Raw genomic sequence first — 17448 nt, forward strand, 5'->3', positions numbered from 1 at the left:
TTGTTAACAAAATGGCGGCATGGCGCATATAAGTAGCGAACGACCACGTTTTCAATACGACGGCGCAGATTCTTCGGTCAATTTATAACCGATCTGCTCGAAATTTTCACACAATCATTAAAACTGATTTATCGATTCGAGTTTGTGGCTAGATTTTTGAATTTCACTACCAAAAATGTAGTTTTATTCGATTATTTTTAATAATGTTTGGGTCGAATGACGAAATATATTATTCATAATCGTATATATGTGATGAGCAATTTTTTTTTTTTTTTTTAATTCAAGGTATGAAATCGAACCCCAAAAAGGTGTTTGTAACTGAAACAATTTTTATATCTGTTACAAGTTGGACAGTGATGTCAATAGATGCGGCACCGTAAAGGCTCGCGACTTCGAAGTCGTTCGCCATTTTGTTATTAATGTCAATGAAAAAATTCTAAAACGTTTCTGAAACTGTGACCAATAAAGCTCTAAAACTCAAATTGTCCGAGTGTTTTAATTTTTTCTGAAAAAAAAAACTTCTAAAAATAACTCCTCAAGGAATACCTAGATCCGTTAGAGAATTCGGTAAAGAGATCCGAATTCTCAAACCACCATATAATTCTTTAACGGAGCGAAAAACTGAACGTTCCTTAAACGTTCTTTTTCTTGTTTACGGCGAGCACAGCAATCTTTATAAAAAATAATGGACTCTGCGCAGGAGTTTAATGACTCAAAAACGATCAATCACAATTAGCTTTCACCACGTAGAGTTTTGCAAGCTGGATTTATTATACATAGGTACACGGACACGGAAAAGCTGGCTCATCCCATTAGCCGGGGCGCTGCCGCCATACATAATAATGGGAAAAACGAAGCAGCAAGGGAGCGTATTCTTCGTTTAGAGTTTTGGACAATTTAGATACCGGTTACAATACGTTCGTAATGCATACCTATACAATACGTAAACGGAGAAGAAACGCTCGGGATTCTTCCCTTGTGTTTCGAGCAAAAGTTTCCAGCCGCCGCGGCGCCGAGACGCCGAAGCTTCGCTCCCGGCTTCGCAATCCAGCTGCAGCCGTACTTTCCGTTCATTTTCTCATACAGATCATTTCAGCCCAGCGCTGAGTCGTAAAAGGTTTACGATATATCATTAAAAGAATTTTTTTTTCTTCTCTGTTTTCTCTCCGAACAGCAAATAAAACCTGCACACGGGGAGATATTATAAATGTCAGCTGTAAAAAAATTCCCGTTTTTAAATCAACTGGCTAGGATCGTAAAAAATGACGAATAAGAAGGAAAATAAAAAAAAAGAAAAAGAAATGGCGTAACATCGCTGCAGTTGTTAAATTTTTTCATCGATTAAAAAATAATCCTCTTCAATCAAACCCCGCGCCATTTTTCTATTCGCGAAAACTTTTGAATTTCTCATAAACGAAAGTTCACTTATCCTTCTCAGCCATTTGAAATTCTGGAACAAAAAGGAACGGAAAAGTTTGAAATTTTTATCAGAAGACGTCATGATTCCAACGACGGATTGCTTTTATGACGATGTAGGTACGTAACGAATTTTTCAAAACTTCTTCTGTCTTCTAACACTTTCCGCAACTCGTGTCTGATTCATGACTTCGCATGATGCAAATTACGGCAATATGTCGGGCTCTGAGCTCCAGCTGCAGAAATCCGGGATGCAGATGGAATTTGCAGCAGCACGGCGGGTAATAATAATTATCAGATTACGGTCCCGAAGAGGAAAGCGCAGCCGAGGCTGCTCCGTGCATTTCGTGTTGTAACGAGACGTGGAGATATACACGAGCTGGTTACTCGACGCGATACTTGACTTAACCAACCGTAAACATCTAATGGACCAACAGCACTGCATAGACAAGCTATTTGCAGGAGCTTAGCGCCACATGAGATGCGGTGCGCCATATGGGACCTTCGACGTGAAACTGAACAAGATGTTTGGGACAAATTTTTCACTTTTTTTTCTCTCTCAATCCGAACATCGAAACGAGGATGGCTAAATTTTTCGAAATTATCGTATCAGTTTGTTCTACGGTTACGAAGTTCCGTAAAATTTCGTACTTCGAATTTTCAAATGTACACAATTCGAAAATGAAACGGATGTTGACGAAAATCGAAACACGTTTCCTTCGCCTCAAGGCGCAGGTTCATGAAAGAACGTGAAGAAATTGTGTCTGCTTAAAATCATCAACTTATTTGAATTTGATATGAAAAAATTACACGTTCGATGTGACGATGATCACGTTTTATTTTTCTGCGAAATGTGTCCTGAAAAGGATTGATTTTTTCATGAATTTTACGCCAAGTGTGAGTATCGATTGATCGTTATTAAATAAAAATATAAGTAAATAATGTATATAAGTAAATAATGTAAATGTAACAAGTGATCGGCCCATTGGCTTGAGATTCGTAAAAAAACCAATACTTTTCAAGATGTTTCTTATAAAAAAATAAAACGTGAATGTCATGTAGAATTTTTTGTTCAACACTTAAGCAAGTTGGTGATTTCGAGTAGATATAATTCCTTCAAATTTTTCTGTTTTTTACGAATCTATGGATCAGGGCGAAAAAAATTTGTTTTCAATTTTGTCAAAACCTTTTTTCGTTCTCGAGTTATGTCCATTTGACTAATATAGTTGAAACGGCAAATTTTTCGAAACTTCGTAACTGAAGTAGGAGTTGTTAGTAAGTAAGATTAGTGAATAAAATCATAAACTCGGCTTTAAAATCTTGTCCGATTCCACGTGGAAAGCTCCATACGCAATCTATTTATGTCAGTATTTCTGCAGGCGAAGGTAAGTATAACACAGGCATGTAAAGCAACAAGGTATACAAATCGAGTAATAAACTCAGAGAGAGAGAGACCCTGGCACTAAACGAGTCGTCCTCCTTGTAGTCGATAACACCTGTTATCGAAACGGTCGCTCTCGATACTAAAACATTTCTGCGTAAATTATTCGCGTCCCTTTTGAGGCCGGTACGATGTGCCAAAGTATTCATATACCTATATAGGCCTACATATTTATCGCGGTGATAATGTCGCAACGATTTATCTCAACGTTACGGAAACTGAACGCGGAATATTAGCCACCGCGATGTTTTGAAGTTTGAGAAATGGTCGTTTATGTGCGTTGATTGAAAAAGAAGAAATCTTCGACGATTGCTCAGATTTTCGTAGCCGAATGGGTGAAATTTTTACGAAAAAAAAAAAAAAAAAAAATCGCGTTATAGATCGCGGGTAATAAACGAAACCATTACAAGTTTTTTTCACGCAATTTACATACTAATGCAGGTTAACGGTGTACAAAGTGAAAAAAACCGAGTTTCGTATGTTTACAAAAAGTAATTTTTCTTTCGCCGGGTAACGAATTTCACTCTCGGGAAAAATGTGAAAACTATTTTACCTCGGAAATTTTTCACCCATTTTAAAACTTTCGCCAAATCGATTATGAGGAAAAAATTTGCAATTAAAATGCTAATACGATTTCGTTTAATTTGATTCCTTCCGTTGCGCAACGTTCACTTTTTTTCCCTCTGATATATTACAGACACTGCAGGTGATATTATTGAAAAATTTTTAACCACGCGAAATAATGCACGTTGGCATAACAAATCTTCTCCATTAATATGTGTAAATATTAATAACAAGAGAATGCCGTACAGATGATACAGATGTGGGAATATTAATTCACTCCCACATGTCACTGTCAATACATTCACCCTCGGCGTTACACGTACCAGGTGCCTATGCTCGGTTAGAAAAATGCTTCGGATTTCTTCTGACGAATGGTAGCAGTTCATACTTGGACAGGGTTATCTGAGGGTTGAGACTCCTCTGGTTTATATCGTATATTCGGGTCGAAGTACACACCGAATCACTGCTCAGTGAGAACTCAATAATTTATAAGAAAAATGCGTACAATTTCAAATTGTTGTTTCAAAATGTTCAAGTTACTGTATTCTCGCGGTAATAATATCCTCGAAATTTTTAGGTTTATCGCAATTTTTCTAATGATATAGGAAATGAAAATATCAGAATTGTAATAAGCGTAGAGTGAAAAATCGGTTTTCAATCGAAAGTCGTCTATCGGAATGATAAAAAATTAAGTAAATATTCGTTCGGTTTCGTTCTACGATGGTTCATTTCAATGGAAAAGATATTATTCACAAGTTTACTCGAACAGGTTTCTTTTCGCAATTACTAATTCAGGTTGCTATTTGTTGATAAAAATCGATACAATCTGGAAACATGTAATATTGAACGATATCGACGGGACGAAGAAAAGTCTCTTGGAATCTGATAGTATAAAACACTTTTCTCCGTCAGAAAACCAGTTATGGAAGAGTGAAATAGAACGAATTTACCACATTTTTCACAATCTAAGACAATTTGCTATAGAAAAAGAAATCGAATTCGTTCATCCTTTTTGTATTCATTATTATATTTAAATTTTAAGGAAAATCGTCGTGGCTTATGAAAAATGTCAAAAATCCAAAACAAAGAAAGATCAAAGTGGGGAAATTTCTCAAAGCCAGAAATTCACAGGACTGAAAATCTTCGATCATTCGGGATTCCGATGATTCGGATTTGGAAATTTTCTCATTTTCGCACTTTCGGAACTTAGAGCGTCGCGTTTCGGCCCATTTAAAACTTTGACGTTTCGTCAAAGTTCGATTTTTTCACTTCAAGTTTCGCCGGTAAAAACTTGGAAATTCAGCGCTTTCGAAACTTTTCAAATTCAGAATTTCAACCCCGCCCCGACTCGGGGCAGCCTTCGCGAAGTCGGCGAGTAAGAGAGACTCGAAACTCATCTCGGGAAAGAATGTGGCTCTATAATGATGGCCGGGAACGAGGCTGAGCCTGAGGGACGTCGGATACGTACTGCAGTAGGATTGCACTCTCGGTGATCCCGAGGACGTAGGAAGTGCAACATATGCAGACCCGCACGTGCCCCGAGGGAACAAATCCGAGGGGTGGATAGCAGTATGTACGTAAACGTGTCTCGTACCCGGCTCAATCTAACTCGACCTAATCTAAATCGAGGTAACTCATTGTCGAGCCGGTCTGACCCGACCGCCGAATTCACCAATCTTGGCCACCGTGCGGGGACACATTATTCTTGGATGCTCGGCGGCGTCATTATTTAAACTCTGTTACATCATCGAGATGGGAATTCCAGTCCTCGTGACCGAAACAATGGTCACCGATGTATCTGATCCTGGCTACCTCGTCTTTTTCACGATGAAAAATGAAGCGTACCTGTTCCTTTTTCCGTCATTGAAAATGGATGAACAGATTTTGAAGCTTTTACCCAGTCAGGGTTGAAAATTTTTTTCCAATTTTTCACGATGACATTTACTTTGTCGTATCGTCGCTGACAAAGACTGACCGTCGAATTGTTCCCGTATTCTTCCGTTTCAGAGAAAGAAAAAAGGCAAGTTGCGGTTATAAATAATCTTCTCTCAGAGAGTGGGCAAGTATTGAAATTAAGAAATAATTCAGCTATGCCATATCCGTGGATAAAATAATTTACTTCTGATTCATTGAGTTCATGCGATTCAATTATTTGACTAAGACAATGTGAAAAAATGGTGTTTCAATTCGGAAAGTGATTAATTTTTATGCAAACTAAAAAACTCATCTCATTTTGCCCGAAAAATTAGTTTTTCCGTATTCTCAACATTATTCTTTATCTACCACGAAGAATAAACCTAATCATCCGTATGGAAAAATCTTCTGTTGACCAAAAGTTCGCAATGAAATAAATAACTTTTCTAGCTGCGTACAAGTTGATTCATTAATTGATTGATTAAATGCTACTACTGCTTTCCGTATCTGTGTCAACAAGCATATATTTAAGCTTCGCAGATGTCAGAGAGAGAGAGAGAGAGAGACAGAGAGAAAAAATAGAGACAGGCAAAAGTCACGCGAAGTCCAACTGCACAGGTGGAATGTCCGTAACGGGGCTGGACGAAGCAGGCGAATGCTTGAGAGTGGTGAATTAGGTCGTCAGGGTGGAGGTTGCACTGATTAACATTAATGAAGTCTGAATTTAAATTAGCTCTATTAATAATTAACCCTCGAACAACTGTAGGTACTCGGCTAATTAGCACCCGCAGCGGTACCTCCCTACACGTCGTCGGTACATCGCGCATAGACGGCGCTATAACGCAAAGAGAAATGATTTACACCGGGCTGGGATGTTTTGGCAGTCGGGTTGAAATTAACGCGAGGCTCAAAACTCCATCCTAGAATCGTCGCGGCGCTGATACAAGCCGACGACGCGAGGGGCTCGACTTCCGGGACGCCAATTCCCGCCCTCCATCCCCTTCGTTACGTGCCCCCATCCCCCGGGGGAAGACGGCATAAATAACAAAGCCATCCTCGCATCGCGGCCCAGCTCGACGAGCTTTCAGAGATACCAGCCAGGCTGGATCCTTCGTCCTTGTTACCTGCCGTTTAAGCAATCGGAGCTTTCGTTGAACGGTGACTGCGGCACCTCGATATTCTTGTAACGCGAATAAATGAGCCGGTTTCGTTACACCCAACGATCTCGCACCCCTCGGGGCGTTCTTCTTTTCGGTTATTTTCCTAGACGGAAAAACCTCGCTGCACAAATTACACCCTTCCGCCGAAGCGACGCGCGGTTATCGGTGCTATAAAACCCAGATTTCACCACTTTTCCTGCGATCTAGGCGCACCTGCGCCGGTGAAAATGGTTTTATCCTCGGCGCCGCGAATGTCGCAGCGAGCTTTTCGTAAATAGTCATTGCTTGTCGCTGTTTCATTCGAATTCTGTCGCAGCCGTCTTCGGAATCGGAAATGCGTAGACCAGATGCTCTACGGTATTGAGAAAAAATTCCCTCGCAGATGATTTCACGACGACTTTTGTCCCTTGATATCTCATGTACGATACTCCATTGGTAACAATATAAAGTTTAGCCTATTGCAAGCAATAGTGACCGAATGTTCCTAAAATATTTTCTAACTATAAAACAATCGTCTTTCAGGCAGTGAATATAACCAAATAACGGTCATTAAACTACAAACCAAACCCAATTGATAATAAGATCGGGCACAGTGACTACAAAATATGATAGATCCCGAAATTATCCTCATATCCCAAGAAATCGACTGTATATCCTACTAAAATATGAAAAACGTAACGATGTTTATGAAAAAGTGACCGAAGCTCCGTGAAAACGACTTTCGTCGTATTCTGCAAATGCAATATCAATTCATCGGCATTCATCTTCTTCGAAAGTATCGGAACTGTAAGAAAAGCGGAGCCGGCCCAATTAGACACAAGGTAGAAACCAGGGAGTGGTTTTGCAGGGGCGAATAAAACGGGGAAAGGTGGATGGATGTTCCTTGAGAAGGAGAAGGATGCGATTTCTGAGTCACGTAACCGAAGCCCGTCCTAGCCAACGTCGCCGTTTCAAACATTGCATGCACGTACCAACCGAGCAAAGGGTGAACACAAACAGAAGCGTTGAATTCCGTGTACCAATGTCGGCGTCGTATCTCAGCAGTCAAAGGTCACTTCTGGTTCAAGGATTTCAAAAGTTTACCGCAGTTTTTTTGCGCCCAAGGCTGCAGGTCAAATTTGCATTCATCGTCGTGCACTTTTCGCGCTTTCAAAAAGATCGGCTCGTTTCCTCAGCACCGTTTTTTTTTTTTATTTTTTTTTTTTTTATTCCGAGATTGATTTTCCCACAGTAACGAACATCAATAATTCCCTGGATTATTTCGCGGGGAAACGTTTTCGCGTGACCTCGATTTTTTCTGCTTTTTATTCTACTACCCGTGTACCGACCCGGCGACTGCCGCTGTAAAGTTTTCACAACCCACTTTGTACATGAAGAAAACATTGCTAACCTGTATAAATTTTGCATAAAACTACTACCGCGTGCAGACGTTCTTTAAAAATGAATTGTCAACGTCGTATGAATTATTAATCGCTCTACCTCACGACATTGTTTTAAACCTTTCGCTGGCATCTCGTGTCATTGTTACATTCATACTTCCGACCTGCCGTTCAAGTTTTGTTCAGAACGTCAAATTTGTCGTTAAAATTTTTCGAATATAGAGTTCTTGAGTGTTCCCATCATTTTTTTTTTCGTTGTCACGAAGCAGAACCGCCATTGCATTTTTTCCCCTCCTATATTACTTGCAGCTTAATTAGGTAACGCAAAAATAAAAATCCAAAAAAAAAAAAAAAACCACGGTCTTATAGTTTCTCAAAAAAGCAACAACAGCTTATTAAAAATATCCGAATAAACCGTTGTTTGTTCGATGTTGTCCCCAAACTTTACCGTCATCCAACAATCAAAATTTTTGAGCTTTGCAAAATTCCGTATAAGAAAGCGTGGTTGGGAAATTTCAAGCGATGCTTCTGAGGTATTTCCTCGATCGAAGAAAGATCGTAAAGGAGGAGGTTTGGGGAGTTTCGTGTGAAGCCCGTATTAAACGAGGTGCAATTTTGTTCAGTACGTGGCTGAATAACAATATCCAACGCTGTTTTGCTCCAAGTTTTCCACTTTTTGTACCCTCGAAGTAGATACCTCGCCGATAAAGTTCAACCATAGGGAAGGATCGATATAATACTTACGATGAACATACTATACATATATATATATATATATATATATATATAGACACGTGACGCAGTCTCTGCACAGAGGCATGCCATAATTTTCAATGTGGAAATTGCGCGGACGGTAAGTCGCGTGGTGTGGTTTCGAAGAATCGATATTATATACGTATGGTAGACGCATTATCGAGGTTCAAAATCAGGAGATGTCGTTGATCCCTCTGGCACGAATCCGAATAGCGGCCATCATCAATGTGTCGTAAGCCCTGCAGTTTCAACTGCGTGCATGCGTATATATATATATATATAGTACTTAAGACTGTACGAGAATTTTTATTTTACAACTTTTCTTTGAATTTCCAAATCTCGTATACGAACCGATTTATATTGGGAAAAGTTCACCGACATCGGACGATGGTTTTTTGATTGTAACTGTAAGGTCGATCACCTTAGCGTCGGTCAATGGTCAATTTGACGATCGCTCGGTGACAGCCATTATTCATTGTGATTAATTTCATATTGATTTCCCATGTTTAGTTTTGACGTTAACAATGTCGGATATTCGTTGAGGAATGAGAAGTTGATCATTCTGCAATGTCTCTGTTCATTGAGTTTCAGGAATTTCAACATTATACTTCACGCGATTCTTATTACTTAGAGTGTCACAGGATCGTGTCGGATTTCACTTGAATTCGTAAGATCGTCCGTTTTAAAAGTCGGAAAATTTTAGAAAATTTTGGAACATTTTACGATATTGCAAGGGAACCCGTTGGCGAGTCTTAACCTGATTTAGAGGGTGATAGACTCGTCTGTAAGACAAAATACCAAATCGAGGTGTCTATGGAAGAGTAAATCCCTGGCAATTTCCTCCGTCAATTAACACGAAACTGCGTTGACGTTATCACGAAATCGTGCAAACTATCAGAGAAATGTTAAGACGTTGGATAGTAGCATCAATCTTTTTCATCGCTTCTATTTTTTGTCTCCGACTGAGAATAAGAATCCTTATTATCTTTCTACCCAACAATAAACGCTTCAGCCGGCGTGTCGCCAAGCGAGAAAATTTCTCATTTTCGCCAATTCAAACGTGTGTAATTCATATGTATTCATACGTGACACAGAGGCAAATATGCACAGGTATGAAGGTCGGTATTATAGATTATACAAATCCGGCAGCGAAAAAAGCGAGTGTGCGGGTAGTTTTAAAAGCTTTTGGTACCTACGAACACGTAATATACTCCGGGGAGTAAAAACGGGGAGAAAAAATGAGCAAATAAGCAAGAAACAAAATAGAGAGCGAGAATGAAAAAGTCGGAAATATATGGGGCGTGGAAAACATGTTGGTTCCAATGTACTAGCGTTGTACTTACTCGTTGCACTGACAGCCGGTCCAATGACCGAGTACCTTGGAGTCCCAGTGACAGCCCCAGGGGCGACCTTGTCCACCTCTGTAACACATTATTGTAATTACCAACGGAAAATACAGGGCCATTATAATTACTGCCGGGAATTGTCTCGCAGGCACAAACCTGGCTAATCTGGCTTAATGTAAGGGTCTCACCTCCACCCCTCTCTTGTCTCTTTTGATTTATTTCTACCTCCCGTTTCAAAGTATTTTTCATCGAAAAATCTTTTTTTCCTTTCCCCCATCGCCGCCCCCTCTACGTTCCTCTTTGCTTTTTTATTTTTCTTTTTCTTTTTTCACGTTCTCCCGCTCGTTTACACGCGGAATATATCGCACCCTCTGAATTAGAAATTCTTTCAGTCACAACGCTAAACTGACTGTAGTATATTATATTCTACATTTTTTGAACAAACTGTCCGTACTTTCTTTCTCAGGAAGTGAAAACCGGAAAAATTTTCTGTGTCTCATCGTCAGAGTCACATCGCTTTTCAATATTATACAAACAAAATATGTAGACTGGTTTTTTCTCGACACATCAGCAATGGTAATATGAAGAACTTTGCCGTTTCGTTGTCAGAGTACTTTGAGTAGCTGAAAGCCTCTCATTCACGAGTATTTTTTACTAGAATAATTTTTAGTCAAATGCCAAGGCGAATTAAAATAAATTACATTCTGAAGTGTGAAGACCATGACCATTATTTCCCAATCATGTAACCGTGAACTGAAAACATCGATTGTCAAATTTTTTCCACGCATTAATTTCATACAAATTTACTAGCTATCCGGCAATTCTTTTGTTTATTACTCTTTACCTTTTACTTATTTAAGACTGAGTTGCAGCCTTGATAATTTCTTGATAGTGAGGAAATTTTCAATCACGAGATTGTGTCACAATTGGTGCTGATGATAATGAAAAAGGAAGTTTTCCTTTCCAAGGATAAGTGAAATTGTCGTGAGAAAATACGGCAGTCGATACAAGACTCGAGGTTTTCTGATCGACCCCGCTTTTCCTGAGATTATCGTATACCGACGGGAAACTCAGCGGAAAATTTCCGGTAGCTTTCAAGCTCGGCAGGTATCTGCAAGGCTGTCTTACCATTCGAGTTTCATCCCCCTTGCGCTACTCCTAATCGAGCTTTCGACACGGAGCTTCGCTTTACTGACACAACGTCGCTAACCAGACCACAAACTCATTCCAGATACGAAAGCTGACAACGATTATTATTTTGTGTATGAATAGTATATTATGTGAAAGATCAGTTAAAGTATTCTTTTAACCTTTTGGAAAAGAAATCGTGTGATTGTTATTGCCCATTTCAAAATTTGTTGGATATGATTATAACATAGAGGTTCGTAAAAGTTGATTTGAAAATAATAGGAAATAAAATTATAATCGAACAAATTCATTTTTACCTCCTCAAAATTACTTTCCAATCATTGACTTGACAATGGAAATCTGGACTTGTGATTGTTTTTAAACATCGCTGATAATATCATTTGATGATCTGGTTTCGTTGGTTCACTTTAAAAGAATAAAAGAGTTCCGGTCATTGTACCACTGATAACTTCGTATTAGCTTGAAGTTTCGCTCAAAGAATATAAAAAAAAAATAAAAAAACATGGACCAGTAAAACACAAATGACCAAATATTACGATGTGACAAGAAAACAAACGACTATGAAATGGCGGTGAAATGTATCTTCTGTCTCTGAACGTCCGTTCAGTCAACTTCTGAACAGGCTAGTCCAAAGGGAGAAGGTCTAGACACCCGTATTCTATTACGCAAAGCAACTCTAATACAAGACTGGGTCGAGAGTAAAAAAAATCCCCAGAGAGAGATCAGTCTCCCGAAAGGGCCAAAGTTCCCTTTCAAGACGTGTGTTCTCCCCCGAGTTGTAGATCGTAAACTAATTCGTGCACATCGCTCAAGGTGACTGAGCGAAAAACGAAGAAAAAAGAAAAAAAAAAGAAAAACAAGAACAGAACAATCGGCTCACGTAAAATCGGAACACCTTGCACGCACGATTTTCAAGGTGCTTGAAATTGCACTTGATTAAAATCTTCGCGAATGCTTCGTCGAATATTTTCAATCTCGAAGATGAACAACTCGCGGACAGGTGTCTTGGATGTAAAAGAAAAGAAAAGAAAAGAAAAAAAAACAACCGATCTCCTTTTCAACCCCCTGAATAACGAAAAGAAATATAAATTTACCCAGCCGAGAAAAGACTTCGGTTTGCAGTTAATCCCCAGGCGACTTTTTTTTTCCCCCTTTGACAGAAAATATTCAGGCAAAAATGTATGAGGTGAGTATATAATATTTCCTCCGCAAGGCGTGTCGAGTTTGTTATTAGATTGCCTCGATTTGCCCGTAGAGCTTCGTTCCTGCAGAGCAATGCCGAACGCATGTTCATTGCATATCAAAAATGATAACCCATTGAATTTTGTAAATCTCTCCTCTGCCCACCGAGCAGGCTTTATTGAAGAATTTTGAATTTTTCAATTACTTAACTTACCAAGAGAAGGCGGCGAGTCGTCCAAGGGTTGGAACTGGAATATTGCTTTGAAGCCTTGACCAGGCCAGTCTGAATTCGCGACGAACTCGACGTAGAGATCAGCGCCGGTGCTGAGGACCTCAATTTCGGCACCATGGTTGCAGAGCACGGCTATTGATGGTGCGGTCGTACCTCTTCCGTCGTGGACTCTTATCAAGTCTGCCCTGTTGATGCAGCTGCAAAAAAAAAAAAAAAAAATGTGAATTCCACAACTTAGAACTGAAATCCGTATACCTGAGTCACGTGTTATCCTCTATTTTATTTGCGCTACCCCGGCTGATCACCGTATTTTCGTCGATTCTCAATTGGATTTAGGCGAAACGGCCTAAGATCCTGACCAGTATACGCAGACTCGTTAGTCACATGCATCATTTGAATTCATGCATCACAAATTATCAGCGATACAAATTTTATCTCGCCCGCAAGGAGTAGGTTAATCATATCAGACATCCTCTGTAAACTTGGTGTTTTTTTTTTTTTTAACATTTATTCTGTTTGTATCATAGCAATTAGCGCTTCGCTCGGATCGCTTGCTTCGCTTGGTTTTATTTCGATTGAACTTTGACTCGGATTTCTGTACCATGCCAGGCTTTTCCGTATCGCGCAACTGAACAAGAGGCTTGTCTTAACCATCGATCCTCGTATCATCTGTAATTCAATCTAACGGACGTCACATTGTTTGAGCCGTGCAATTTATGCCGTCAACTTCGCTGCGAGTTCTCAAAGAACCTGTTATCTTAATGTGAGTCGACGAGTCATTTATATCCTAGAATTTAATGAAATCACTGTTTTCCGTGAATCAGAATTAAAATTACAAATAATCAGTCGCCAAGAATTACGTCTGAGGCTGTAAGCCACCGTTTTCATATATAATTATATCCCATTACGAATCGCCTATTTGTTTGTAATTTGTTTCCTGTTTCGAATCATTTTATGTTTATACAATTTTAAATTTACAATATCTTTTCAACTAAATTTATTGAGCGACCTCTTTTACACTACTAATCGATTCTTCACATGTAACAACATTATATTAACATACAAATCACACTGGAATTAGAGATCTCATACATTATATCGCCTTCTTTTCATCATCCCGCTTCTGAGATGTCTTTGCTTTAGTAAATTTAATCTCATTCTATAAATTGCACTTGCTCAAACTTTAATATAAAGTATAACACATCGAAAAATCCCAAATAAAACCTTATAGTGTATAAAATTAAGAACATAACAGGATCCTCTAAAAACATTCTTACTGCTTTTTCATTCACACTGTATGTTATCGATTCAAATTTCGCTGCAAATTGTAATACGGGATAATTAATTACTGACAAAATTTGTTTTCCTTTGCTGAAGTGTCGACGAACAAAATGCACAAAAAATGCATCTGAACAACACCGGGTGTCTAAAACACAAGGAAAAAAAAAACGAACTAAAATTCACTGCGGAAATAAAATTTGCAGGTCAAATTTTCTCCACGTGTCGGTTATAAAGTTTCGAAACGGTTCCTATAAATTCCTTCTGTCGTAACACGTATTACCAACACGCGCGCCTACGGCGTTTCAATTAAACGTTCACGTTATCTAATTCCATTTTGGCACGCTCAAATGCCGAGCTTACGCGAAGGGTTGCTGTTTATTGTACTTATTACATATAGTGCAATTAAAGGGATTAACCAAATGCACGCGTTTGTTTGGCTGAATATCACCACCTGCCGCATTCCCGTAGAGATAAATCGTTTCCCAATTTCGATGCGCGTGACCTGATGCACATTTTTGCTAAATTATTTTATTCGTTAATTTTGCTGCATTATTCTTTATTTGAAAAGTATATCAGCCTTTATTTTGCAAATGTATGCAACAATTTTAGTGGACTGAATTTCCGGGCTTCCAAATTACGAATTTCCGGGCTTCCAAATTACAATACATTTCCAACCCACGGAGAATTCAAGAAAATTCAGAAGTTACTGATTCCAGAATGAAATTAATTGTCTTGTATTAATAGAGGCGAAATTATAATAAACCTAAGTTGTGGAAGTACTGTTTTATTTTGTTGTTTTTGTTTGTTTTTTTTTTTTCTTTTTTTTTTTCTACACAACTTCACGAAAGGTCGAAGCAGAAACTTTATACTCAAAATTCAGTTTTGAAAACGAAATTTGCATTCAACTTTTTTCCATAATAATTTTCCCCCAACACTTTCGCTTTAAGTAAGGTGTAGAACTTTGGCCATTAAAATTGCGTCACCCGCAAATTGACGGTCGGTCTGGTCTTGGTACGTTCACAGTTTTTAAGCGAATTTCTTCACCTCTGCATCTTGTATATCATACACTTGTAAACTTGGCATTGAAACACACAATCGTGGGTATTTTTCTCATTCCATTACTTCACGTCACATCTCGTCTGTATTTAAACACATCCCCGTTAGCTGAATAATTGAATGAATAACGATGAAAAAAAATGTTGTATGAACTAGAATCCGGGCAAAATATATCTACGATTAAAAATTAACACTCGCTTCGCTCTAGGTGTATATAAATTGATAAAAAAAAAGAAACTACTCCGTAAAACGTTTCGCTCTCGCGCCCGTGATAAGTGGCTGATGTAAAACACACGTCTACCGGATATCACGTAGTCCTGGTAGGATATAAATCCTTACATTTAAGGGCTGCTCCCCATGGCAAGGGTGGGTGAAAATCCGAACCGAATACCACCGCGTGGATGTGATGAGAAACAGAGCGCGTTTCTTACGCTGTTGAAAACGTTCTTTTGGCATAGCAAATGAAAAATGAGCCGACAATCCGATTTAATGAAAACACCTTCACAGGCTACCATTCGGTGGTACATCGTGTATATTAATTATGCATAGGAATAATAAGAGATGTGAACAATAAGACAACTGCAGATACACGCTGCACAAACAAACGGCCTTCAATGCAATAATTATAAACAATAATAACACTGCATTATAAATCGTGAACGATTTTTACCTCGCTTCCGTACAAGGATAGAAACCTTTGTTCCCACAAGCACATCGGATACTTCTGCCATTTATTTTTATAACGCGAGTGCATTCGATGGAAAAATATCACTCGCTTTCACAGAGCGGTAGAGAAAACACAAGCGACAGAGAGTATGGCATAATAAGGCAACGTGGTGTATAAATAATTACACGCATGCTGCATTCTTTGTCGGCTTGTAGGTCATTTTTCTCAACAATCGGTGGCATATTTTTAACGTGCTGTTAGAGTTTAATGCTAACTTTAGATTTAGATTTTAAGTTTTAATTACTCGGAAACTGAAGTCCTCGAAAATTTTACTATACGATTGTACGGTGGTAATTTTATTTTCAATTTCTAAATTCAATTTTATCATGTGATTTCGAAAAGTGATAAACAAAATCCGAAACAAACATAGCGGTTCGCTTTAAACTCATGCATACAAAAGTTATTTTGTGACAAAAAGAAAGCACAGCCGATAAAAAGTTTCGATAATACTCGATATTGTTTTTTAACCAATAATTGAACTGATTTGAATTGAAAAAATACTGTTTCTACGGCTTGTTTTCATTGATCTTTGGTTATACATCCGATCTTTTGAATTCTCAATGAATTCTTCTAAAAGATTTTGCAAATTTCTTCTTTCGATTCGGTATATTTTATGGGAGAAAGAAACCTATACAAAATGAAAGTAAACACAAGTTTACAAGTCTTCTTTCCGCGTAAAATCGATAAAAATTTGAAAAACATTCAAGTAAGCCCGTAGAAAAATAGATCAATGGTTATAAAAATCCATCCGAGTAACAGTTGTAATATATTCTGGAAGTCCAAGGAACAATCGGATCCCCTTAATCGACGCGGAGAAAGGGATCATCGACGGGGTAACGCGACGGTGGCTGCGGGAGGATGAAAGTTTCTTTTTAAACTATCGCGTAGGTATAAACCATACAGTCCTCTGCACGGCAAACGACAGTGATTAATCGTTGTTCAGTTTGCAAAGGGTGCAAAGTCATTAGTTATATCTACAACAGGCATTCGTGACGTTTTACCTATAAATCACAGATAAGATATAAAGGTATTGCTGAACAGATTTAAACGACAGGTGTGTGTATATATATAATAATGCATGTATATAATTCAATTGATTGGATTAATTTTCAATATCAATATTGCCCTCTTTCTCTTTTTTTTTCTCATGGTTTTCTAATTTGATGTAATTTCGTTTATTCGTTAACTTTTTTGCACTCGCTCTTAGGTTAAGCATCACTTTTTTAAAGTTATCTGTTTGCCTTACATGCTACTTTTTTGTAAAGCAAAGAAGGATATCCTTATTCAGTATTGCTGTGGATTAATAAAATCTACCTACATATCTATCCATCTACCTCCTCCTTCCTCTCATGAATTCTCTTTTCTTCTTTCTCTCTGACATTCAGTCTGTTGAAATTCGCAACTGTTAACCGTCTCTTTTCGCAAGCTCCATGTTTTCCACTATTCCTTTACGATCGGAATTTTATTTACCCTTGGTCGTCTCGAAAAGATTAGTTTTACTGCGAGGGTGTAAGCTCATTAATCCGCCACTTCATATCGCCGGTAAAACTGTAATAATACACCTATACCATGCCTCTTAGGTGAAACTCCGTGCTGCCGAGTTATACGAGCTTTCACGATAACTGTACTAACTAGTTAAGAGTTTCCTCCTCTTCGTTATATCGGTCCGCTCGAGACGAGTTCTGTCCATTTATAAGAGTGGAGTTTTACGCCGCCGAGAGCCTCCCAGGAACAGGTTAGTGTATTACGGTCAAGACACGTAAGAGGATGCTGTTCGTTCTTAGCTGGACTTTGCCGATTTGATATCTCCGACATCGCCCCGTCTCCGGTTCCTCCAACTTCCCATTC

At 38.7% G+C, this 17448-nt stretch overlaps 1 protein-coding gene across 1 annotated transcript in view; it reads right to left on the bottom strand.

Annotated features, from left to right (window-relative positions):
* The window catches only part of LOC124298502 (suppressor of lurcher protein 1), a 370352-nt gene that overhangs the window by 136301 nt on the left and 216603 nt on the right, over window positions 1-17448 (bottom strand). Inside the window, exons 7-8 of the mRNA XM_046750604.1 lie at window positions 12519-12733; window positions 9971-10048 (exon numbers count right to left, since the gene is read on the bottom strand). Of these exons, the coding sequence (XP_046606560.1) occupies window positions 9971-10048; window positions 12519-12733 (293 nt within the window). The remainder of the gene's footprint in view (window positions 1-9970; window positions 10049-12518; window positions 12734-17448) is intronic.

The sequence above is a fragment of the Neodiprion virginianus genome, chromosome 1 (assembly GCF_021901495.1).
Source record: "Neodiprion virginianus isolate iyNeoVirg1 chromosome 1, iyNeoVirg1.1, whole genome shotgun sequence".
NCBI lineage: Eukaryota > Metazoa > Arthropoda > Insecta > Hymenoptera > Diprionidae > Neodiprion > Neodiprion virginianus.